The sequence below is a fragment of the Aythya marila genome (assembly GCF_965140915.1).
Source record: "Aythya marila genome assembly, chromosome: 7".
Classification (NCBI taxonomy): Eukaryota; Metazoa; Chordata; class Aves; order Anseriformes; family Anatidae; genus Aythya; species Aythya marila.
Genome location: NC_139048.1, coordinates 4,565,646 through 4,589,723, shown reverse-complemented (window position 1 = coordinate 4,589,723; position 24,078 = coordinate 4,565,646). Strand labels below are relative to the sequence as shown.

At 41.4% G+C, this 24,078-nt stretch overlaps 2 protein-coding genes across 2 annotated transcripts; one reads left to right on the top strand and one right to left on the bottom strand.

Annotated features, from left to right (window-relative positions):
• Positions 1 to 11,161: 11,161 nt before the first annotated feature.
• CUZD1 (CUB and zona pellucida like domains 1) lies at positions 11,162 to 19,571 on the top strand. Its single transcript, XM_082765300.1, has 9 exons — positions 11,162 to 11,302; positions 13,188 to 13,323; positions 13,600 to 13,814; positions 14,600 to 14,744; positions 15,502 to 15,722; positions 15,985 to 16,157; positions 16,599 to 16,984; positions 17,285 to 17,550; positions 18,252 to 19,571. The coding sequence occupies exons 1-9, from the start codon at positions 11,221 to 11,223 to the stop codon at positions 18,422 to 18,424; spliced, it is 1,797 nt and encodes a 598-aa protein (XP_082621426.1). The 5' UTR covers positions 11,162 to 11,220; the 3' UTR covers positions 18,425 to 19,571.
• Positions 19,572 to 19,714: 143 nt separating this feature from the next.
• Positions 19,715 to 24,078, bottom strand: LOC309880397 (ATPase PAAT). The gene is made up of 5 exons (XM_082765301.1): positions 23,677 to 24,078; positions 22,851 to 22,923; positions 22,076 to 22,282; positions 21,310 to 21,764; positions 19,715 to 20,271 (listed from the first exon to the last, which is right to left on the bottom strand). The coding sequence occupies exons 1-5, from the start codon at positions 24,051 to 24,053 to the stop codon at positions 20,043 to 20,045; spliced, it is 1,341 nt and encodes a 446-aa protein (XP_082621427.1). The 5' UTR covers positions 24,054 to 24,078; the 3' UTR covers positions 19,715 to 20,042.

Genomic DNA, 24,078 nt, shown 5'->3' with positions numbered 1-24,078 from the left:
TGACAAGTAGTAAATCAAGTTTCCTCTTCTTGGATTTGGCAGGAAGTTATTCTTAGCAACTTTCTATAGGAGTCTTTCAAGTCAGTTCCCAGTTTTCCAGCAATTCTGTTCTGACTGGAAACATGCGCAGCTGGAGAGCCCAGAAAGAGTACTGGGAACCTGGGGAAATGGCACTGGGAGGAAGCGCGAGGAGTGAGGAGGAAGAAAAGATAAAGAATTTGCTGTAAATTCTCTCCAAAAGAACTGTCTGCCAGTTTGTGCTATTCAATTCTTGGCAAGAAAATGGCCATATGCCTACTGGACTTTACAAGAGAGATACTCTGACACTATTTACTTTAATATTATTATAAAACAAGTGGCCTTGGCAGTCCTACCCTACCTCCCTCTAGCAGAGGTTGAGTCCAAGCTGTGCAAGTGTCTGATTTCTAGCCGTGCTCTGACAAAACAGAAGTGAGACCATTTCTGAAATGTTTCTCCTGCTCTAATTTTATTAAAGAGAGAGTTTATCAGTAAAGACCTCAAGTGGAGTTAAACAACCCAGGAAAATATGTGTCTTTTGGATGAGGATGTCCCACGCGTAAATTAAAGTGTCCCACACAACTGAGTAGTTGGGCTGTGGTGATGCTCTCTCAGCCAAAATTAACGCCTTTTTTGGGGAAGGCACAGGCGATATTCTCCTGGACAACGTGAAATGCACAGGGAATGAGTCCTCCCTGGAGCAGTGCTCCCACAGGGGGCTGGGCACACATGACTGCTTCCACAAGGAAGATGCTGGTGTTATCTGTGCAGGTACACACCTTCTCCATTTTATTTTATGTGAATCAAGTTTCCTAAGACATGCATGAAAGTGTCCATGGATGAAAAGAGGAGCCTGGTGCAAGGCTGGAGCTGTGAATGGGCATTCCTGGCTGTGGCCCCATGGGCATGAGTCAGACTGGTCCCCCTGAGCTGCAGATGACCTGGAGCCATCCTCTCCTTCCCACAAGGGGTTCCTCTACTGGAGGGTCATGCAAGCAGAAAGGGAAGAGCAGAGCTATAGATGTTTCTTTCCAGAGATGCCCACAGGTAGGTGTTGGCAGCCCAACCTGGAACTTGTCTCTGGAACAAAGACTATTTGGGCCTAAAATTGCTTGTTTCAGACTTGCAGCTTTGTAAACGTATTTTCTTCTAATTCTTTCTCTCCTGGGAATGCACTCCTATTTCATGATTTCATACTCACATTTAAAGAGATGGTATCTGCATCACATGAACTTATGGAGAAAACAGAGCTCACACTGAGCTTATGTCCTGCTAGCTGAGGATGCAGAAGGAAATTGTTTTGGTGGAGAATCTGACACTGCATGAATATGATGTGTCTGGTACTAGACATCAGTGTAGGCTGGCAGGCCACGGAATCATTTTGGACTTAGATGTTTCTGTATAAGATAGACTGAGGTCCTCTAGGGAAATGATGTTCATGCTGTGCTGTTGTATTGCACTACAGTGATATAACAAATAACAGTAGCCTCGAGACTTACAGTGCTGAAGAAATGAATAAGGCTTCTACTACCACTCTGAAAAGGCACATATTTTGACTCTGATTTTATTTTTGGTAAATATTCTCCTCTCCCCTTTTACTGCTACCACACATTGCTCTTAATTGATGGTTACTGAGAAACACTTGTAATGAATCTCTGATGTGCTGCACACAAGCTGCAAGCAACAGAAGCCTTTAAGAAGGAGAAATCAAGTTCAGATTCTCAACCCACACTCCTAATCCACTCAGCCCTGCTCAGCCCTCTGTAGTTTGCAAGCTGAAAATGATTTCTCCTTGGATGTATCAAGAGGCTTTACTGCTTCCTAACTAACCATCTCAAGCTAGATGTAACTTATTTTATTTGAAAGCAGTTCTGGCTGGCACACCTCCCAGGCTTTTGTTGGCCCTGATAAACACTGCAGCAGTGGGGCTGCTCCCCTGCAAACAGCAATTCATACCACATTTCAGCCTGGGTGAGGAGTCAGGACAGAAACACTGCGTGTCCCTCCCAAATCTGCATCACTGCTCCTCTCCTGGCAAAGGTCTGCAGTGTGGGGTGGCAGAAATGGAGGCAGGAACACCAATCAAGTTGTGGTCTGGTGGAGAGCCCTGATTGTACTGCTGCTTGTCTGACCCTTTAACTGAAAACATTTTATCTACCCTTCATTTTTTTGATGTTTTTTATTTTCTCTCCCAACAGTCCCTGTGGAGCCTACCACACCTGGAACAACAGGTAGGGAGCACTGCACCGCTAGCTTATTCACCTCAGGCTTAGTCAAACATTATTTCTCCCATCGTGGAGTGCTGATTCCTTGTAAGCTCAGCACTGCTTGGTGGTGAGAAAGCCCTTACACACTGTTAGCCCCCAGAAGCTCACGGCACACAGGTGAGTGGGCACACAAACTCCTGATGCTGTCGCAGTGGTTGTGATGAGCTGGGAGAGGTGTCCCACAACACTGAGCTCTTTGACCTCTGTAGGGGTACACACACCACACACACGGCTTTCTCCCACCCTGAAGGGCAGTGAAAAGGCCACAAGCTGTGTTAAACAGATAACAAATTATGGAACAATGTAAACGTCTATAATGTAGCTGGAATGGGGGTCTGATTAAACCAGGCCTACTGGCACCTTAATATTAATTTTGCTTTGGTTTGACAGTCTTTGGCTTGCTCACACAGTAATGGAAAGACTACTAAAGCCTGGCTTTTGCTTTCTCTTTGGCAGCTCCAACTGAGACCACTGTGGCTGAAACACCAGGTATTTACCCCTGCTCATAGACCCTACAGCCGAGCGTGGCTGTGCCCCAGCTGCAGCAGCCTCCCCCAGCAGTGTGCAGCCACCCTCCAAAGGGGGACGCGAGTTCCTCCCTCCTGTCAGACCTGTGGCAGTTCCTAACCAGCACTTGTGCTCTCTTGCATGCCTCTCCAGCCCCTGCCGAAACCACCACGCCTCCAGTACCAGGTACTGAACGCTTTATTCTGTCTGGAATTGGTGCCAGGATGAAGCCTGGCAGAACGCTGCTGATTCCTTCCACAAGCAGCAGCCTTTGCTTTGCTCGTGCAGTAACAGGAAAATGGCTGAAGCCTGGCTTTTGCTTTCTCTTTGGCAGCCCCAACTGAGACCACTGTGGCCGAAACACCAGGTATTTATCCCTGCTCATAGACCCTACAGCTGAGTGGTTGTGCCCCGGCTGCAGCAGCCTCCCCTGGGGCTGCAAGCATCCACCCTCCAAACAGGAGCCTGTGCCTCCACTGTGGTGTGGGTTCCTCCTGCCTCTCCAGCCCATGGCAGCTCCTAACTGGCACTTGTGTTCTCTTCCTTGCCTCACCAGTCCCTGCTGAAACCACCACACCTCCAGCACCAGTTACTGACAACTTTATTCTGTGAGAAATTGGTGCCAGGATGAAGCCTGGCAGAACGCTGCTGATTCCCTCCACAAGCAGCAACCTTTGCTTTGCTCACACAGTAATGGAAAGACTACTAAAGCCTGGCTTTTGCTTTCTCTTTGGCAGCCCCAACTGAGACCACTGTGGCCGAAACACCAGGTATTTATTCCTGCTCATAGACCCTACAGCTGAGCGTGGCTGTGCCCTGGCTGCAGCAGGCTCCCCTGGGGTTGCACACAGCCACCCTTGAAACAGGAGCCTTTGGCTCTGCTGTGGCGTGGGTTCATCCTGCTTGTCTGGCCCATGGCAGCTCCTAACTGGCACTTGTGTTCTCTTCCTTGCCTCACCAGTCCCTGCTGAAACCACCACACCTCCAGCACCAGGTACTGAACGCTTTATTCTGTGAGGAATTGGTGCCAGGATGAAGCCTGGCAGAACACTGCTGATTGCCTCCACAAGCAGCAGCCTTTGCTTTGCTCACCCAGTAATGGGAAAATGGCTGAAGCCTGGCTTTTGCTTTCTCTTTGGCAGTTCCGACCAAGTCCCCAGCAGCAGAAACTTCAGGTACTTGTTGGTGCTCGTTTCCAGCAGCCCAGTGAGCAGCGGCACTGCCTGGCCGTGCAGCGTGGACATTGCTCCTGGAGCTGAGGGCCAGGCACTGCAAATGGGTGGAGGAAAACCGAGGCACAGGGATGGTGCTTGGGGACCATGGAGTGTCCTCAGGCAAAAAATGTTAGGAATCCTTGGCCTACCTCATGTGGGTACACATTTATTATTTCTCATGCGAATGATGAATTTATTTAGGATTCAGACAATGTTTTCTTTCATATTTTCTTTTCTCACGGTAACGATCTCCTCAACTCCATCAGTCCTTCAAATTCCTATAGACAGAGGCATTACCACTTGTAAATTGTGCAGTGTTATTCCAGTTTCAGTGCTTAGTCAGCTATCTGATTGTGGTCTGACAATGCGTTAACATTGCTTCCCACCTCATGCCTAGAAAGTCAGCCTCGTGCACTTGCCAAAGTTGCATCCCCACTGGAAACTGAGTCAGTGAGAATTTCTGATATTTTCAGTGGTATTTGTTTTGAATCTTAGATAGAGTTTTTGATAATGTGATTTAACGTTTGAAGAAAGTTGAATTTCAGGTTCTGCTCAGACATTGCAAATACCGTGCCTTAAATGCTCAGAGGGCAGACTAAGGTCTTGTTTTTAAGTCTGGCCCTATCAGCCTCACATTGCTAAAAGACTGCATCAGTAAATTAACTCTATTTTTCTGGTGACTTACAGAAAACTGAACTTCTGATAAAAAGCATTCATTTGAGCATGGAGTCATCTGCCTAAACAAATGAATAAGCAGAATTAAATCTTGTTCCTGTTATTGCTAGTAATATGTCATCATTCAAGCCTGCATGCTTTTCTTAATATGAGTTTTTTGTCCATGACAGCTCTGTTCTTCAGCTCTGTTGATATTAATATTTTCTAGTCTGACTGCATTCAGCTGATTACAGTGGATATTAACTGAATACATACAAGCGCATATTTTCATCATTCACTCTCACTTATTTTCTTTTTTTTTTTTTTCATTAAAAGCTCCTCCAAAATCAAGGCCAGCACCTATAAGCCAAGGTAGGGCCTTATCCTTCCTCTTTTTAATTCTTTTCCCTCACCAGTTCCCTGCACACTGGGCAAGATGTGAGCTGAAGAGGGCTGGCAGATCATGACAGGCAGCATCTGAGGCAGAGAGCAGAGGCTTGCCCAAGTGGGACAAGCTGGCCTACATCTGCAACATTTATGGAAAAAAAGACATTTGAAACACCTGCCCATGGATTGCCAGGCTGCTGGCCAGGTGTGGCAGCAGGGACCTCGAAAGCAAAGCAGCAGCTCAGGGGTTGTCGTGGCGAGCTCACTGTGTCCTGCAGAATTGCTGACGTGTGTGACCTCAGGGTTAGCTGTAGGAGGGAGGGATAAGCTATGGCACCAGCGAAGAAAGAGAGGAATTCATTTTCTCTCCACTCAGCTGTTTTCTCCAGCTTAGTCAGCAAAGCCCACATCTGCAGTCGTGAAGCACACTGGTATTTAATGCATGCTGCGTATTAATGTATACTAAATTCTGGTTTATTAACATTAAATTTCTTCTCCTCTAGTAACCCTCACATGTCTGCCTAATTACATGCGGGCCATCATCAGAAGATCCTACCTCAACTCCCGAGGGTACCTTGCAGGGAGCGTCCACCTGCAAGACCCCAGGTGCAGGCCTGTGATCACCAACTTCCACGTCACCTTCCGCATACCGTACAACGGCTGTGGCACGAGGAGGCTGGTGAGAAAGTCTAGCCTTGAAATTATCACATGCCAAGATGGTGTCAAAGTTATTTATGAACAAAACTTTGCCTCAGCTGTGAGGCCGAGGTTGGCCAGCAGGGCCAGGCCTTGCTATCCCTCAGCTCCCCCAGCTTCCCAGTGGCATTCAGGAAAATGGTTCTGCACTACTTTGCAGCTCTAAACTCACTAATATTTTAACAGATAACGCGTGGAGCCATCACTTATTCCAACACAGTGGAAGGATCCATGTCTGGCAACCTCTACAGCAGAAATAGGAACTCGCTGCTGAACCTCGCCTGCAGAATATACAGCAACCCCGGTTTCAAAGCTCTACCCAGCATTAGAGAGTCTCCGTACCAGCAAACTCCATCTGGACGATTTGTTGTCAAGTTTGCCTTTTATGATTCACCATCTTTTTCCAATGTAGTGAGGTCTCCACCATACTACGTTCTGCCAAACCGGGATTTGTTTGTTCGTGCTACCCTCTACGGCGCAGAGCCGAATCTGATGCTGTTCGCAGACACGTGTGTGGTCTCTCCAAATCCTTATGACTTTACAACTGTGGCATCTGATATAATAAGAAATGGGTAAGGAAAATATCTCAACAACTATTTCCGAATAATTTCTTGCATGTGAATGACGTGATAAGGTCAATAACAAATACATATAACACAAATCCAAAGTTCTGTAGCACTTTTGAGTTATCCATTAGTTAGCAAGAATGTCTTGTTAGACATTGGAACAGGCTGCCCAGGGAAGTGGTGGAGTCACCATCCCTGGAGGTCTTTAAAAGACGTTTAGATGTTGAACTTAGGGATATGGTTTAGTGGAGGACTGTTAGTGTTAGGTCAGAGGTTGGACTTGATGATCTTGAGGTCTCCTCCAATCTAGAAATTCTGTGATTCTGTGAAGAAGCAGCTAGATTTTAAATGAACTACCTATTAGGATGGACACTTTTGTTTAGTGGCATTTTACATTTAATTTACTGTTATATTCTGCCAGGGAAGAGAAATCAGTATAATTTTTAAGAAGGTATTTCACAAATTATATTTTGAAACATATTAATTTAGACAAGGATACATGTAAACCTCCTCATTTAAGTGGTTTTGTTTGATTTGGGATATGGGTATGTTCCTTTACAGTTCTTAGAAAGTTTAAAGTTGAAATAAAAAATTACTTTGGAAAGATAATAGGGCTGCACAGCTCTTGCTCATATATTTAAAACCTCATCGGATGTTTTACATTTATATGTCTACATATGTGTGTGATATTTATATATGTAGCATTACTTATTATATACCAAGTTACATATATAAATTCCATATAACTCCATCTATGTTCAGGAGTTCTGGGCTGTGAATTGTGATTAACTTCACAGTTTAAAAATCCTGAATGCAAATTGCTTCTAAATGATAAAACAAATGACACAGTAACAATGTCACATTTTTTGTATGATAATTGTATTTTTTTTTCCTTTTTTCTTTTCTCAGGTGTGTAAGAGACCCAACTTATAGGAGCTACTATTCACCAGACAGGAGGATTGTCCAGTTCAAATTCAGAGCCCCCAGCTTTATCGGCAGATACTCATCCGTTTACCTGCAGTGCAGAATGTCAGTGTGCAACAGATACAATTATTCCTCCCGATGCTACCAGGGCTGCATAAGGAGAAGCAAAAGAAGCACAAGTGACAGCAATGAAGACGTCATTGTTGTGGTCTCCAGATTACAGTAGCGCCAATAATGCTTCTTCTAATTATAATATCATGTTGATCACTTACATACATGATCAGTATGTTGCACACCTGCTAATAAATTCTAAAAGTAAATTTTAATAGGGGGCATAAATCTAAAGGTATTGTAATCTTAACTGTACTTGTGTTTCTTAATTTCAGATATTTTTATCTATATTGCAGATCTGTAAAAGCCTAAGCTTCAGTAAAAACTCTCCGTGACAAAGTGTAATTGGATCAGCTGGCTGATTTTTTTCATCAAAGCTGTTTCCCTCTTACTGTTCTTACAGTTCTCCCCATTGTACTGAATAGCTCAAATACTTAGCATTCAGGAGTGATTAACCTGCCTTACAGATGTAAGCAGCTGTGCTGCTTTCTGAGCTCAAGAAGAGACCTAAATCACAGGATAAGAATCCCTTGCAACCAATAATGCCTAAGCAATTATTGTAAATAGGAATTCAGAAATAATTGGAAAAAAAATATTGTACATGTCCTGAGATACAATCTCTGCGGTACCTATAAACTATTAAAATCTTCCATACGTTAGTTTGTATTACTGGAGACTAGAACTATAGCACATCTTTTTTTTTTTTTTTTTTCATTACAAGCATTTTCTTCATCTTTTTCCTTTCAATATCTGTTCAAATTAAATCACTTTGAGCCAAAAAAAAAAGTGTTTCTGTGATTCAGTATGTTAAATTGTCCTATTTGGAATGACTTCTTGAAACAAACAAACAAACAAACAAACAAAAGAACTATAATTTTCAGTTCAGAATAGAGAAAAATATCATGACAGTTGACTGCAGATTGTACAGTAGCCCAGCAGTCAATTGAGGGAAAGAGATGGATTAAATTTTGATAATCTGGTGATAACCTTTTGATAATCTAAACTCAGGGTGTGAAAAGGATCTTCAAGGCCAATACTCAGTTTCTATATGGTGAATATATAGAGATTACCCAATATGTACAGGTTACCCAAACTCATAATGAGATGCTCTGTAGAGAATAAATATGCCTAGTGTTTAGAGTCTGAAATACAAGACCTAAATAAATAAATAAATAAATAAATTAAATAATTAATTAATTTTAAAAAAAGACAACTTTTTGTGTTTCAGCCCTTAAAAAAAAAAAAAAAAAGGATTACAACCATTCTGAAACTCAGCTTCTCCATGAATAACTTAGACAGCTCTCAGACAACAAACTCCTGCAGGTCTCACACCAAGTCCCTGCTCTGACCAGATCTCTGACCTGGTGGCTTAGCCCCTGTCTTGGCCTGTGTAGTGCCAAGTAAGTGGGCTCACAGCCAAAGCCCTAACCCTGTGGGACTGTAATGCCCTTGTAAAAAAATGGCCAGGACTCCAGTCCTGAGCCAGAATATTTCCTAATTGCACGTAATTCACACCAAAATCCATTGCACTTGTAACCCTGCCGTTCTGCTTCTCACAGGTAATGACTTAAAGTGCTTGAAATCACATTTTCCCTGCTATTGCAGGGAAATCTCAGCTGCAGGCAGTGAGGGAAAGTGCCTGTAAATAACAGATCCACAACAGCCAAATGCTTGTTCCTTTGTTCCAAAATGCACACTAATTTGTTCTAAGGATCAGCTATTTTAAAATACTTTCCATACAGTCATCCTGTTCTCATTTTAAGGGACTTTGCCAGCCATTTTCTTCTGAGGTGGAAGAGGGAACTCAAAGCGGGCCATTAATATTTCAGCATCACCTGGTATGTGAGCACATCACACTGTCAACACGGTGTGTGAACACAGGGGATTGGAAAATGGTTTGAAGGCTCAGATCTGGTGCACGAGCTGCAGTGCTCAGAGCCATCCCTGCAAGCACCAGAGCCCCACTCAGCCCTCCAGATCCACAGGGCTCAGGGGTCCAGTCCCTCCAGAGCAAACACAGAGCAGGAGAATTTCCTCATCGTTTGTACACAAGTAATACCAGCAGTTAGCCTACCAACCCATACCTACCAGTTTGCCAGAGCATCATAGCCATGGACGTATTGTGTATTTTTTCTTGGAGTTGATAGACACAGCAATGACTGGCTGGGCGTTGTACCCCAGTTCACAAATTAAATGCATAAAAAGTGGATGTTAGCACTTGAAAATCGCTTGCACATATGTGTGTGGGTTTAAGAAATGAAAGGCTATACAGAGTAAATGCAAATGTAGTATTTCTGGAAACAAAAGAGAATTCAAATACTATTGCAGTGGCTTTATGCACGTATTCAATGCCTCACATTTAAAGACAATGTAAATACCCTGTCCTGAGGAAGAAAGGGTTGCATTCAAAGTCCTTAAAGGATAAAAATATAGACAGGATTGTTTTAAATAAGGTACATGTCTGAGACTAGAAAGGTAGCATCATTACAGAGGCATCATATTTCCGTATCAATCTGTGTAGAAAAGAAACAAATTTGTTTGCATACAAACAATTTGTTATAAAAGAGAAGTACCTGGATGTGCTTCAAAAAGGTCTGCACCACAACTCTTCTTGACTTAGGAAACTTGAAAGAACCCCTGTTTGCACAGCTGTGGGACACCAGCCCTCTGCATTGGAAAGAGTCTCACAGCTCAGCTCCCGTTTTCCGTGGCTATTCCCACACCACGTAGGTGCCAAGGCTAGGGGAAGGGCACATCTGTGGCACTGGCAGTAGCACAGCCTGTGGAAGCTTTAAACACGGGCTATCTGCTGCTGCAGTAGGAAATACTCCATATTTAAGGAGCTTTGGTCCTTCAAGAAAGGCAGACAAAGTAGTGTATATATATTGGAGCAGATATTCATTAGGCTCGTGCTCAGAGGAACTGGGGCTCTTGGGATGTTTTTGTGCCTTCTGCTGTGGGACTACAAAAGTTTTACTTACAATGTGGCCGCAGTGCAATGCTGTTCTTTTAAATCTGTGGGTAACATTGACGTTGTCTTGTTCACCCACGAATGCTTCAGCAATGGGAAATTATTACTTGGGACAACTCCGCTACGATAGTCCCTGTAGCGAGGTGGGGGTTGGCCTGTTCTCCCACGTGCCTGGTGACAGGACGAGGGGGAATGGGTTTAAGTTGAGCCAGGGGAGTTTTAGGCTAGATGTTAGGAAGAACTTCTTCACTGAAAGGGTTGTGAGGCACTGGAACAGGCTGCCCAGGGAAGTGGTGGAGTCACCATCCCTGGAAGTCTTCAAAAGACGTTTAGATGTAGAGCTTAGGGATATGGTTTAGTGGAGGGCTGTTAGCGTTAGGTTGGAGGTTGGACTCGATGACCTTGAGGTCTCTTCCAACCTAGAAAATTCTGTGATCCCACTTTATAACCCAAGGAATCTTCAGCAGGGACACTGAATGCTCTGCCCATGCAACCCGAAAGGACAGGTGTCAAAATAGAGGTGGGAACCACGGAGCTCCCTCTGCCCCACGCTTTGAGCTGGACGCGTTGGTCCCCAAAGGGACAGTCTGTCAGTCCCCCCCAAACATTTCTGTTCGGGTCAGACTAATGACAACACACCCGCACAGAGGCTCAGTGAATCAACAGGGAACCGTGCTTTGAACCCATGAGACGCAGAGCTGATGAAAACATGGTTAAACTTCTTCTACGCAATACACATTAAAAAAAATGGGCACACCTGCTACTTTCTCATTTCTATCTGTTAAAAGGAAACAGTAACTGAGAGATTAAGACTTCCCTCCACGATACCATGCAATACAAGATGATTATGAAATAGCAGGAGGTATAAAAGTTAGAAATCCCTACCCTCCCCAGCTGCCATCAAAATGCGGGCACTCAGACGCTTCTTCCTTCTGCCTCTCTTAGCTGCTCTAACTCTTGCTGAAGACAACTCAATAGAATTCTTGGGTATGAAAATAAAACATTTTTCTTCTTCTGTGAATCTTTATTAGTTTCTGTAGAAGCTATTCCGTAGGCAACTGAAGGGGAAAATGTAAAACATACCTGTAAGTGTATTTTAATGTACTGCTGCAAAACATCTTAATATGCCAGTAAGTATTAAAAATAAGAGTATCAGAATAAAATGATTGCAATATATGACTGCCTATGACATTTTTTTTTTTACTTACGAACTTGACTTTGAAGAGATTTTACTCTGGAATGGAAATTTGCATGTGTAAGTTAATATTGTATTGGAGTAACAGGACTAAATTGACTTTTGGGAAAACTGCTGCTTTTTAAAAGAGTTCATGGCATTTTTCCCCATGTTCAATCAGATGTCATAGACAGTCATTTGTTGCTTCATTTGGGATTTCAGATCAGCAATTTGCATGTGTAACAGTGGGAAGTGACTGTGGGATAATGGAAAAAAAAATAACTGGGCTACGGGAACCATCCAGAGGGAAGTAGAGTGAGGGCAGGGCAAAACTGACCTCGTAATGCTCTTCCAGCTGGGGTGTTTCATATGTGATGAGAAAGGTGTCTCCTAAACTTTTCTTTTCCCTTTGGAGTTCAGCAGAAAGCCTGACCTCTCTATCTGGGATGGCATACATGGTCTAGGAGGTTTTTCCTGTGGTTTGAGACCACTATTTTTAGATAATGCTAAGGCAGAAAAGAAAACTTAAGCTCAAACTGGATAATAACCTTTCTCTAAAAGTTCCTGTACAATGCCCATTACTGTAAGTACTTCATAACTAATTAACATTCATTAAGTAATTCTAGATATAGCAACTCAGCTTGTTTGTTTGTTTTCACGTTCACCCAGCCCTGAATCCTAAACGTAGTAACAGTCAGAGGGGCAAGACTATGGAGACAAGCCAGCGGTAATAGCTCCCCGTAATGCTCTCCCTGTCACCAACAAATTTGGGTCAGGATATCCTGAACCAGACAGGGAGAGCTATATTTGTGTTTAACAGTTATCAAGGTATTTTTCTTTCATGATTTTGAGCTGTTTTGATATTTTAACATCCACGTCACCCTGCAGCAAAGATCCACATGCAAAGAGCCGGTTTCTTTTGTTTCTTTCAAAATCACAGGTTATTGGTTTCGTTTCAGTCCAGTGAGTTCTTGTACTGGAAGAGAACTATTGGCAGGAATGTATGGACCTCTAGCACTTCCTTTCCTCCTCATTTCTCTCTTTTCTGACCTAAATTGCTTTAGTCCATTTACTTATTATTTATCTGGAAAATATTCTAAACTTTTGATCATCTTTGATCAAAAATGATGATTCATTTAAAGCTTTTCCTGTTTAGCAGTACCATTTGGAGATGGAGGGTTAGAACTGTAGGCAGCACTAAATACACAGTAGTCTCACACATTAACCTTCAGAAACTCAAATCTGATTATTATTATTATTTTATTATTCCCTCTCTGAGTGCTTTGACGTAAAGGGCTGAAACTCAGAAATTGATACAGTGATCTTCAGGAAAAGAGCGTAGGTGGAAGGTTTGAGGTTTGAGATGCTTGTGGTGACCAGCCTTGCAGAAGGGAATTGTTGAGGTGTCCTCTGTCACTTGGAGTTCCCAGTTTTGCCACTGGCTTCACCTGTGATCTGTGTTTCCCTAACTGTCTTGTCTTCTACTAATGAAAATAAGGATAAGAAATACTTTCCAATGTTCTTTGATACTTCAGGTTTCATAAACTGGTGCAATAGAAACGAAAAACCCAAATGGTAGAATTCTTTGCATGCTTGCTCTGTGGTGGGCTGTCCTGGGGTCATGGCATGGAGGAGGGTGAGACCTTACTGCAGGAGGGCCAGCCTTGCAAGCTCTTTGTTGGTGCTCTTCTTCCACAGGTGCACCTCGCTGTGGTGCCTCGCTCACCGACCTCAACAAATCTTTAAAGATCGACCTAAATTCAAATGCAAACTGTGTCTGGCAAATTCAGAGAAACGAAAATCAAACGATTAGGCTCATCTTCTCCTATTTTAAGTAAGTATTCCCTCTGTAAGTTTTGGTATGTTTTCAATGAATTTGAACATAAAAATGTTGAAAATGTATAATAATAGTTAAATAAACTAGTATGGCTAAGCTGAATTTCTTACTAATTTCAACTTAAGACATTGCTGCCTCCAAATATTTCTCTGTGTTTGCTTAAGTAAAATGCTTTACTGAATCTGTGTTGTGGACTGCAAAGAGTCTGCATATTTATCAGTGAATTGAGGTAGTTCCCACCATGTTTTTTGTTGTTGTTTTGTTTTTTAATAGATTTTCTCCATCTTCAAGCTGTGAAACAGAAAGTATTAATGTATATGATGGTCCTTCCTCTAATTCACCTCTTCTTGGACAAGTATGCAACAACACTGATGCAGTCCCAATGTTTGAATCATCTTCAAACAGTTTAACTTTTCTCATAAAAACAAACTCTGTGGCTTTCGCACGCAACTTCTTTGTCTTCTATTACTTCTTTTCACCGGAAAAAAGTAAGTCAGACCTTAATGCAATAAAATCAATACCATTTGAATTGTACTATTAAAGGAGGATTAGTAAAGCAAAGTTTGGGATGACAATTAGAGGTTATTCACAGAATCTTTAATTAATCACTCAGCCCTTTGGGAATGGTTTGGGTAAAATCAGCAGAAGGAAGGAGGCAGCAAAACAACAACACATTTGCTGGAGAGCCTAAAAGATGCAGATTTATTCAGAAAAAAAAAAAAAAAAAATTAAAAAATTGCAAAGAAGGCATTATGGGACTCTAATTTTATTTAAAGGCATCTACTAAATTTGCTCAGTTTGCAGATGACATAGCATTTGCCCAGAAAAAGAATAAGGCCATCTTGTTGTAATTCCATCCGAGGACTTGTGACACAAGTCAGTGATGGTCTTCATTCAACGCATCCCATTTTTGTCCAAGCTGTTCTTATTCTTAAGAAGGAAAGAAAAAGCCTTAGCTTGTGACTAGTTCGTTCCTTTGCTTCTGTTGACCTGAGTGGCATGGTATTAAACTCTCAAAGACTTCAATGTGAGAGAGAAATTCCCACCTCATAGTTTTTGCTGCTCCAACATTTAATTAACTTTGCTGCTGAAAAAAAAAAAAAAAAAATATATATATATATATAGAAAAGGTGTATTTAGCACCTTTAATAATTTCCAGAGGAATGGAATCCTGAAGAAATGCACCTACTAGTGATACAGCTTTAGTTTTTGAGTTTATTTTTTATTGTTATGTATACTGTTGTGTTACCAATGTGTCTTTTCTTCTTTTCAGCACATTGTGGGGGAAGTTTAACAGGTCCCAACGGGACATTTATCAGTCCCAACTACCCATCATCTTACCCTCCATTTACATACTGCGTCTGGAACATACAAACTGCAAAAAAATCGAAGATAAACTTAGAGTTTAAGGATTTGTTGTGAGTAAATGCCCTACACTCAACTGTTCTTTTGTCATTTTGTTTAGAAACATTGCTTTAAACACAGCAAGCAGAAGTGCTTTTAGAAATCTGTAGACATGTAAAACCAATATGATTTACTGATAATCATGCTCCAAATCACTGTACAGTTCTCTATAGCTACTGCAGAGCCAGTCAGTGAACCACAGAAAGCTTTTCAGGTGCCTAGCTGTGAGGTGTCCACAAGCTAGCCTGAATTTAAATCCAAAAGCATAAAGCTTTTGCTTTGCTTTTACTATATAAGGAACATGCATAAAACAAACATAAAAAGGACAAAAGCCTTCCTTTTCCTCTGGTGATACACATAAGAGGCATCAGAGATCCACTTTAAAAAGTGGATCACACTTTAAAAGCTCTTCTTTATTCTAATGTGATTTTTTCCCTTTAATTTATTTGAAGGTGTGGTTATTTTTATTGAGTAATTTACCTTCAATATATAGTATCAGAACTACAAAAATGTAGCTATCTCTGTTGAGAGCACTAGCAAAATTTCTATTTCAATGAGAGTAGAATCATGCACTTAATTATTTATTACCTAAGAGTTTTCCATGTTTCATTTATTTTTTAATAATGTTGATTTGCGTGTTCTTTTATTCTCCACTCTTCTATTTGAATTGAGTGGGACTTGTCAGTTACTATCAGTACTGAATCCTTTATCCGATACGAGCGATGTTCTCTACACTCATGTTTCCTATCGTTATTTTTTCTCTGTCTACAGCCTGGAACTGGATCAAAACTGCCAATTTGACTTTCTGGCAGTCTATGATGGCCTCACCACAAACACTGGCTTAATTGGAAAAGCATGTGGCGTTTCTCGGCCCACCTTTCAATCTTCTTCAAACGGCATGACGGTTGTGTTGTCTACAGACTACGCCAACTCCTACAGAGGATTTTCTGCTCGGTACACCAGCATTCTGCCAGATCCCCCAGAGCCTGACAGTAAGTCTATTTGCTTCTCACTTCCACATATGAACCTTCCCTTTTGTAAAAAATACAGAGATCTGACAAAAGTGACTGAGGATTTAAGCCTTCATAGTGGTAGCCACTCTTTAAGTACAAAAAAAAACCAACACACATTAGTCTAACTTATAGAACATAAGTTATTTTGTGACCTATCCGCAAAACAAAGCTTGTTTTTCAGTCTTTTTGGTCCTTTTTTTTTTTGTGTGATAACTTATTTTAATTTCTCTTTCAATGGCAGCATCGCTTACATGCTCTTCAGACAGACTGGAAATTGTGCTGAGCAAGGACTACCTGGACTCCCTTGGCTACAATGAAACTCACTTGTACCTGATCGACCCAACCTGCAGGCCAATTTCCACAGATCCCGTGATCTTTTCCTTCCCATTAAGCAGCTGCGGAACAATTAAAAAGGTAAAGGGGGAAAAAAGTTCTGGGAATAAGCCAACAATAGCTCGGGAATGACGAGAGCTTGTCAGAACAGTTTGTTTTGCTTCATTCCCTCTACACCCAGATCATCCAAAGTAACACAAGGCTAGGTACATGACTCCAACATCCCCTGCAAGTGACACAAGTCACAAGGAGATGGAAAAGGCCCAATGATGGCAAGGTTCCTAGGAGCTCGTTAAGAGCATCGTTTAGATAAGGGTGACTGAAATGGAGCTTTGATACTTTCCACACTGTGCGATATTCCTTAACCTGCTGCATGGGTCTGTTCAGCATTTGGGACACATAGGTAGGAGGGCTGATGATGATTTTTTTGGTTGCAACACATTTCATGCAGCTTCCTAACGCACTTGCCTTCCACTGCAGTGCCCATGTAATCACAGCTACTTCATACTGTTCCTTTTACAGGATGAAGGTCACCGCATCACTTACACCAACATCATAACTCTCTCTGAAACCAACACGATTATCACACGCAAGAAGAGGGTACAGATCGTTGCAAAGTGCATAATGGAAAACAACTCAACTGTAGAAGTCATTTACGTAACAGAAAATAATCTAATCAAGAACACGACCTCTGTGGGAAGATACAATGTTAGCATGTCGTTCTACGACTCAGATTCATTCTCCAACCCTGTGCTTCAGTCCCCCTATTACGTAGAGTTGAACCAAACTCTTTTTGCTCAAGTCAGTCTTCATTCCACCGACCCAGATCTTCTGGTGTTTGTCGATACCTGCGTAGCATCTCCACAACCTGATTTTGGATCAGTAACATATGACTTAATCAGAAGCGGGTAAGACTTTACAACTGTCTCATACTACATGAGAAAATGTAACCTCCATATCAAATGTAGCCCTTTTGTCTCTTCTCCGCTTGTCTTCAGGAGACCATGGTTGGAAGCTAAATTTCATAGAAATATAAAGGCATTACATGTCAGGAAAGAAGCATACCACATTGCAGTGTGAGGGGAGCATCACTGTATGCCCACATTAAAAAAAAATAGCCCTAGTCAAATGCTTTGGTTGCAGCTAAGATTATTTAAAGTGTTTTTTGTATGCAGACCACTTTAACATATCTGTAAATTCTGTTGCAGCTGTAATAAAGATGACACTGTGGTAACCTACCCACCCATTGAGCACTACGGAAGGTTCAAATTTAATGCCTTCAAGTTCCTGCGGAGCTTTTCATCAGTTTATCTCCAGTGTGACGTTTTGATTTGTGACAGTACCACAAACTCCCGCTGTACTGAAGGCTGTATCTCCAGGCAGAAAAGAGATGCTTCTTCATACACTTGGAAAGCCAAGACTGTAGTGGGTCCTATCCGCCTGAAGAGAGGTCTCAGGGCTGCCGATCACTCAGGTAAGAGGGGTACATAAACTGAGAATCTGATTAAGCTCTCTTCCCTGGTGTAAATCCAAGCACAAACCTTCACCTGAGAAAAGTGTGTTAGGCCATATGCTTTACCATTACTCAGGCTCTTAATACTAATACATGAAACGTTTATTAACCTCTCAACTTTAGCAGCACTTTAAACATATTCCCATTTATTTTAATGAGTGAAAAAATTTGGAACCACATGCTAGAAACAGGACACATTTACAAATGAAAAAGTTTCTAGCGCAAACAGATCACATTCAAGGTATTATAAAACATATTAATTCCCATAGTGTCCTTTTCATGATTTACAGAAAGATAACCAACTTTACCAACGACCATCTAGTCAACTCTTAGAAGGTACAGGGTTAGAATTACAAGTTCCTTTTTTGCCCAACATTGCTTCAACAACATATCCCATATCCATTTCTGAAGATAATGGTAACACTGATGGGCAAGAACTTGACTGCAGTGATACAAAAGTATTTAACAACATTGTGATGCTATTATGCATTATCATTTTATTATAAAATTTTACAGCTCCTCTTCAGTACAAGTTCAGAATTTGCAAATCAGTATGGTCAACCCCTCAGAAAAAATATCTGAAAAATGCCAAACCTTCACTGAAATGACACGGTATTCAGAAAACTTTAAACATGCCACTTTCTTTTTTTTCCTCTACACAGGAACCCTCACTAAAACAGATGCTGAAGAAACCTCAAACCTGCAAGGAAAGAGCTTCTACATTCTTTCATTTGTGGCTTTGATTTCAAATGTTATTATTGTGGTAGCTGCAATACTAAAATATTACAGACGCCAGCCAGCATATGGCTACCAGAAAATCCAGAGTTCATATTAACTACTTTAGGATGTTGTGAATTTGTGCCAACTTCTGTTCAGATTTGTCAAAGAGGGGAGAGGGGAAAAAAAAAAAAAAAAGCCAACGAACATACTCAATAAACTAACAGCCCCAGAATGCAACAATGCTTGGAAACACTTCAACCTTTTTAATTATAAAAAGAGAATCACCTCAACTGTATCTCAAATTGAGTTGAAAGAATGCTGGTGTCTACATCAGGGTGTTACTGTTTAGAAAGCATCCAAAAGTAACTTTAGAAGTAATTTTATACCTCTGAAGTATGAGAATTTAGGTCCTTCTTCAAAAAAAAAAAAATCTTTTTATATTTTCAAATCACTTTGAAACAGTACTTGGCATGAGCTATGTTGAGGGACGTCTATGAGATATTTGTTCTATACAAGTTGTCCTGTCTTTGCAATCTACTTTTGTGGGTTGCTGATTGTCTTCAAAATACATCAGTTTTCTTGGAGTAGAAGAAAAAATTAGGTAAGCCAGGTAAAGAGCCTGGATTGTACGTGCCTACTACGTGCCTCCACCTGTTCTTTCAACACTTGCTTCTCCATCTATAGCTTTTGCTCAAAGCATTTTAAGACACCAAATGCAATCACTCTATGTTCAACTTAGGAGTCCACTGTTAAGTCCCTGTACAGTCAAAGTTAAACGGTGCACCCCAGATTTCAAAGAACAATTATCAAAATGGAGTATGAAGACCGACCTCTAAGACATACTTGTACCTCCTCAAATGACAGCAGATCTGATTCAAAGAGATTACAGTAAACATGACACAGTAAGAACTACTTCTTTGGCCTAAGATTGCTAAAACGCAGCAGATCCTAACCCAGCACATTCTGTTTTGCATAGGAGGTCCCCCTGGGGAAGGACCATGAATGAAGTACTTTCTTCAGATAGTGAAACATGGATAAATACAAATCTGCTCTGTATACATCTATTACAGTTGTTCCCATGGCTCAATTCATTTATAAAGGAAAAAGCCTAACATCCCCATTTTAGACATCACTTATGGAGCCTATATTGCTAATTTTGGTGCCTGTACAGCCAGGAGAGCTTTCAAACCCAGGTTAAGGATTCTACCTCTGTACACCTGATTTCTTGCAGAGTTTAAATGAAGCAATACAAGTACTACCATTCCTTTCACAGCTGGAGTAATAAACCACTTCAACAGCAGTCCCATTAGAACAATCCAAAGCCACAAGGAAACCATGTTGCTTTCCAGGGGTAACACATTACACACAAGACAGAAGAAAATTGAATTAATTACATGTACTTAAAGAGAGAAGCTGTAACTCAGTTTATTTAGAGTGTTCCTCTCTATTGTTCAAACTGAAAGTGGGAAACTGTGTTTTACAAGGCTTTTAGCAACACTCTTTAAATAAATAAGCCACAAAGGGCATACAAAATTCTTATTTAGGAAAACCACACATTCTTATGATCTTTCATAAAGCTAACAACTGTGTACAATAGTGGGTAGAATTACAGTAACAAAATGCAAGTTAACAACACTGAGGTTCTTTATGGTTATAACTCCATAAATACTTAGCTTTGTAAAGAGTAATTGCCCTTAAAAATACTTATATTGGAGTTCTACATCTATATACATTTATCGTTCTCCATTAGAGAACCCCTCACTAGAATCATAGTGTGCTTGTGAAATTTTGTTTTGCTTTGAGTTCTGAACCAAGTCCATTAACAGAACCATTTTATTATCTATGTGCGTCTGAAGAGCCTGGATTTGGCGATCAATATAGTCCATTAGTTTTTTCTCCATCAGATCCATATTTTTTGAGATGATCTTTTCCAAATAGGAGCAAATAGGCTGCTGTTCTACTCTGTAAAAAGAGCAAGTTAAGAATTAGTATTTCTTAACAAGGGGCAAAATAGCAATCTGTGTACTTGAACTTCATTTAAGTCTAACATCTCATTTTGTAGACAATGGGTTTTGGATGGTATTAGGTTTTTAGCATAAGCAAAGTATCTTTCCTGTCTGCTACGTTTTAAATGTGAGATTTTTTTTAATAAACAAGAAGATATACAGTCACCATCTTTCTACCTTACTTTTTAAAAAGGCTGTTATACATTAGAAGGAGCAGTAATGAATAACAAAATCCATATACCTCAGCAGTATAAACAAAGTTCAAACAGCATCAGCATGACAGGCTTTATTCTTTCCAAGTACAGTGTTTCCAGAGTTACATACACTATGCATTATTTATTTCCACACCAGTAATCGTTAAAAGCACTGTACTTTCCCAGGCCCTGGAGATATTCGAGCATTATTAGAACTCTGCCTCCTAGGCAACACTCCTACATCTCACCATTTCTTCTACGGTTCTTTGGGTATCTATCAAACTGGCTGCACTGCTAGAATGAAGTTTGCACTGTACATGCAAAGAAGCAAGGAGGTATAGGAAAGACTGATGGTATAAGATACACCAAGGACAGCAGAGAGATCATGGCACAACATGGAAACAAGGACAGGGTGACAATTTAGGAGACAGAAGCAGTTGAAGTGAAAACGGATTAACAGAGGAGAAAAACATACTAAATGCATGTAACTGAACAGAACCACCACACATTTTTTAAACCATAAAAGGTGGAAGGCAGGAGAAAGAAAAGATGCACAAAGAAGACAAAAATAATTTAGCAAATCAAATGATTTTGTGGTTTCTTTTAGAAAAATCTTATCTTTGAGCAACTCATCTGAAAAACTGTAGTCATGTTTGTCACCAGTCTTCAAAATCACATATTTTAAGACTCGCTATTGCTGTTATTGAGAATAAAATGCTTTTTTTAAAAAAAACAAACAAACAAAAAAAAACTTTCTCATACAAACTATTACTACGCTAGGCATATCAAACTTAACTTACCGAACAGCCTGAATGCCTTCCTCTTTAGTCACCGTATTTTTACTGAGATGCCTATCACCGTCTTTTAGCCGAAGATGATTAACCTGACTACAGATGTTTTGAAGAAAAGGAAGAAGCACCTGTGGACTAGCTACATTTTGGTTTGTTTGCTCCTGCATAAGCAAAGATCCCATGACTTTAAGATCGTTTCTGAAGTCAACTGTATTTTGCTGGGTAGTAAGTCCTCCAGAATCAGAAACATTCTCTCTTTCAGGTACCTGCGCGTTCTGATCAAGATTTATTTTTGAATCTTCACATACTGTTTCGCTTGTTAAAGGATTTTTGACAGATAAAGATTCACTGGCTGATTGATCCTGTGACATCTGAACAGTTGCACCATCTACTGGATTCTCATCTCCAAAGTCTGAATTTTTCCCAAAGATCCAACTAAGTTTGTCGCCAAGAGGTAAACTGTTCTGATGGCAAGAAAAAAACAATAGACTTAAATATTAAAATAGACTGAAAATTATACCATAACAACTAGTATATACTTCAAAACTCTAGTAATTACAGCATTCTAATAGTATAATACAATGACTTTAAAAATATTTGTGAATTATATTCCCAGGGAAAAGCAGAGGGAAATAATTCAACCAGGATTAAGGCGGCAGGAAGTCTAGGTAAAAAACCTTATTCACCAAATCTGTTTGGAACGTGCTTGACCATTATGGAAGGCAAAGTCATAGATCGATACTATTCATGCTTACGGAACAGGACAATAACTTACTTTCTGCTGATATCGGACCATGTCCATGAGTTGCTGAGCACCAGGAGACAACTTGGATCCCATAGATTCCATTATAGTCTGGACTCTGTCTAGATCTATGCTCGATCCTAGTGAAGGAAAATCAGTTGCTAGTTTTGCAGACACTGTTTTCACTTCTACAATTATTTTACTGATGAGTACCCTTTGTTTCTCACCAATGGAGAGCAGCTATCACAAGAAGGAAAAAAAGTATTTTGGTTAGGGGAAAAAAAAATATGTTTTCTTTGTATGAATATGCTGAACTCTTTTCCAGGGAAATAAAGCGGATTTCTCCTTGCTATTACTCTTAGGAGAATTCTGACTGGAACAGAAGGAGGTTGCATGACCTTAAGATCAACAAGCTCCTCATCTTCAAAGTACTTAAGACAAGCAGTAGCTGCACAGATTTTCCTAAGATTATTTACCTCCAACACAGAGTTATTATTACTAGCATACAGTAACACAGAGTTTACAATTCTAATTATATAGCAACTGTAGTTTACCTGTAATTTATCTGGTTTATGTTTTCTTTTTCTCTAATAGGATATCTTGATCATATATATTAGGTCTTCTTAAAAAGAAGATCACGATCCCAAATTAAGATACCTATGAAGACTATCATAGGTAACTGATTTTACATTTTATAAGAACTGATTACTGCATAAAAATATCTCCAATTGAGTAAGAGCAATGCAATATAGTCAATTAAATGATTAAAGAGACAATGAAAATTAAACAACTATGTTGAACTCCCTACCTTAATTCTACAGGAGGCTGCCGGGCATTCCAGTTTCAGATACTTTTTGTATAAAGTAACCTTTTCAGTTTCACTACAAAAATAAAATAAGCGAGCTGTGACATCACTAATACAAAGTTACTTTTAATTTCATTGAAATACACAGTAGCAGTAGACATTCAGATAAGAAACAAGACTGGCTCAAACACGTTTCTACTGTGGTACAGCAGTTTTAACGCTTATATTCAACTTGTATTGAAGCCGATCAGACAGGTGTATAAGAAGCGATTTGTATGTGTACGTACATTATCTGCTAGAGCAGCTTTTGGGGTTCAGTACGTTATTCACACATCCTCCCTGAGGCTCTGAGTCGGTTGTTTTTAATTAGTTAATTAAGCAGATGTGCCACGTAACGACTTAAAAACAAAAGAGAAAAGACATTGTTTTTAACTCCCCCGGCGAAGCACGGAAGGCAACATCGAAGGGGAAAACAAAAACCTTTTATTTTTCTATTTTTCTCTCTTGTTCTTGAAGCCTGAGGTGACTGCATACCAGAGAGACGAGACCTCCTGGCAAGCACCTGCTAGGAGAGCCCCACTAAAGCAGCAGGCAGACGCTTTGCCCAGGGTTAAACGGGACAGAAAAAATCACGTACCCTTGTTGCGGTCTCACCCAGCAGCACTTCGGAGTAAGATTTTATAGCGAATGAAGCGTTTCGGTGGCTGCAGAGCCACAAAACCACGACTCCCCCCTAACCCCCCCCCCCCCCCTTACCTCGCCCCCCAGCACCGCTGAGGCGCCGCCCGCGGCCAGAAGATGGCGGCGGGGCGGGAGCCCGCTCACTCACCCCCCCGTCCCCGCGGAGCCCAGGCTCTCTCCGCGGCCGGTGCCGCAGTACTCCTCGCCCGCGTACACCTCCATGTTGCGGGCCTCGCTCACCACACCGACTGCGGCCACCTCCTCGGCGCCGGGCGGCCGGCATTGCAGCTGCAGCACGCAGCCCGCTTCTCCCCCACCGCCTCCCGCTGCCTCCACCACCACCGCCACAGCCTCGCTGCCGCCGGGGGAAGCGCCGCACGGCCCCGCCGCCTCGCCTCGCCGCACGCACAGCACCCGGGCTAACTCGCCCGGAGGCGAGCAGGGCCACGAGCACCCCACGGTCACGCCGGGAGGCTCCCCGGGGCCGCCGGGGTGCGGAGCGGCCGCCCCGCAGCCGCTCGCCATCGCCCCGCCGGGATGGGGAGGGAAG

Bases quoted from the DNA above. Each gene is read 5' to 3' on its own strand.
- CUZD1 (XM_082765300.1), top strand. From the start codon at position 11,221: ATGCGGGCACTCAGACGCTTCTTCCTTCTGCCTCTCTTAGCTGCTCTA. The intron at 14,745-15,501 runs GTGAGTAAATGC...CTCTGTCTACAG, and splicing joins TTAGAGTTTAAGGATTTGTT to CCTGGAACTGGATCAAAACT. The intron at 17,551-18,251 runs GTAAGAGGGGTA...TCCTCTACACAG, and splicing joins CAGGGCTGCCGATCACTCAG to GAACCCTCACTAAAACAGAT.
- LOC309880397 (XM_082765301.1), bottom strand. From the start codon at position 24,053: ATGGCGAGCGGCTGCGGGGCGGCCGCTCCGCACCCCGGCGGCCCCGGG. The intron at 22,924-23,676 runs GTGAGTGAGCGG...TTATTTTTGTAG, and splicing joins GGCTCCGCGGGGACGGGGGG to TGAAACTGAAAAGGTTACTT. The intron at 20,272-21,309 runs GTAAGTTAAGTT...CTCTTTTTACAG, and splicing joins GAAGGCATTCAGGCTGTTCG to AGTAGAACAGCAGCCTATTT.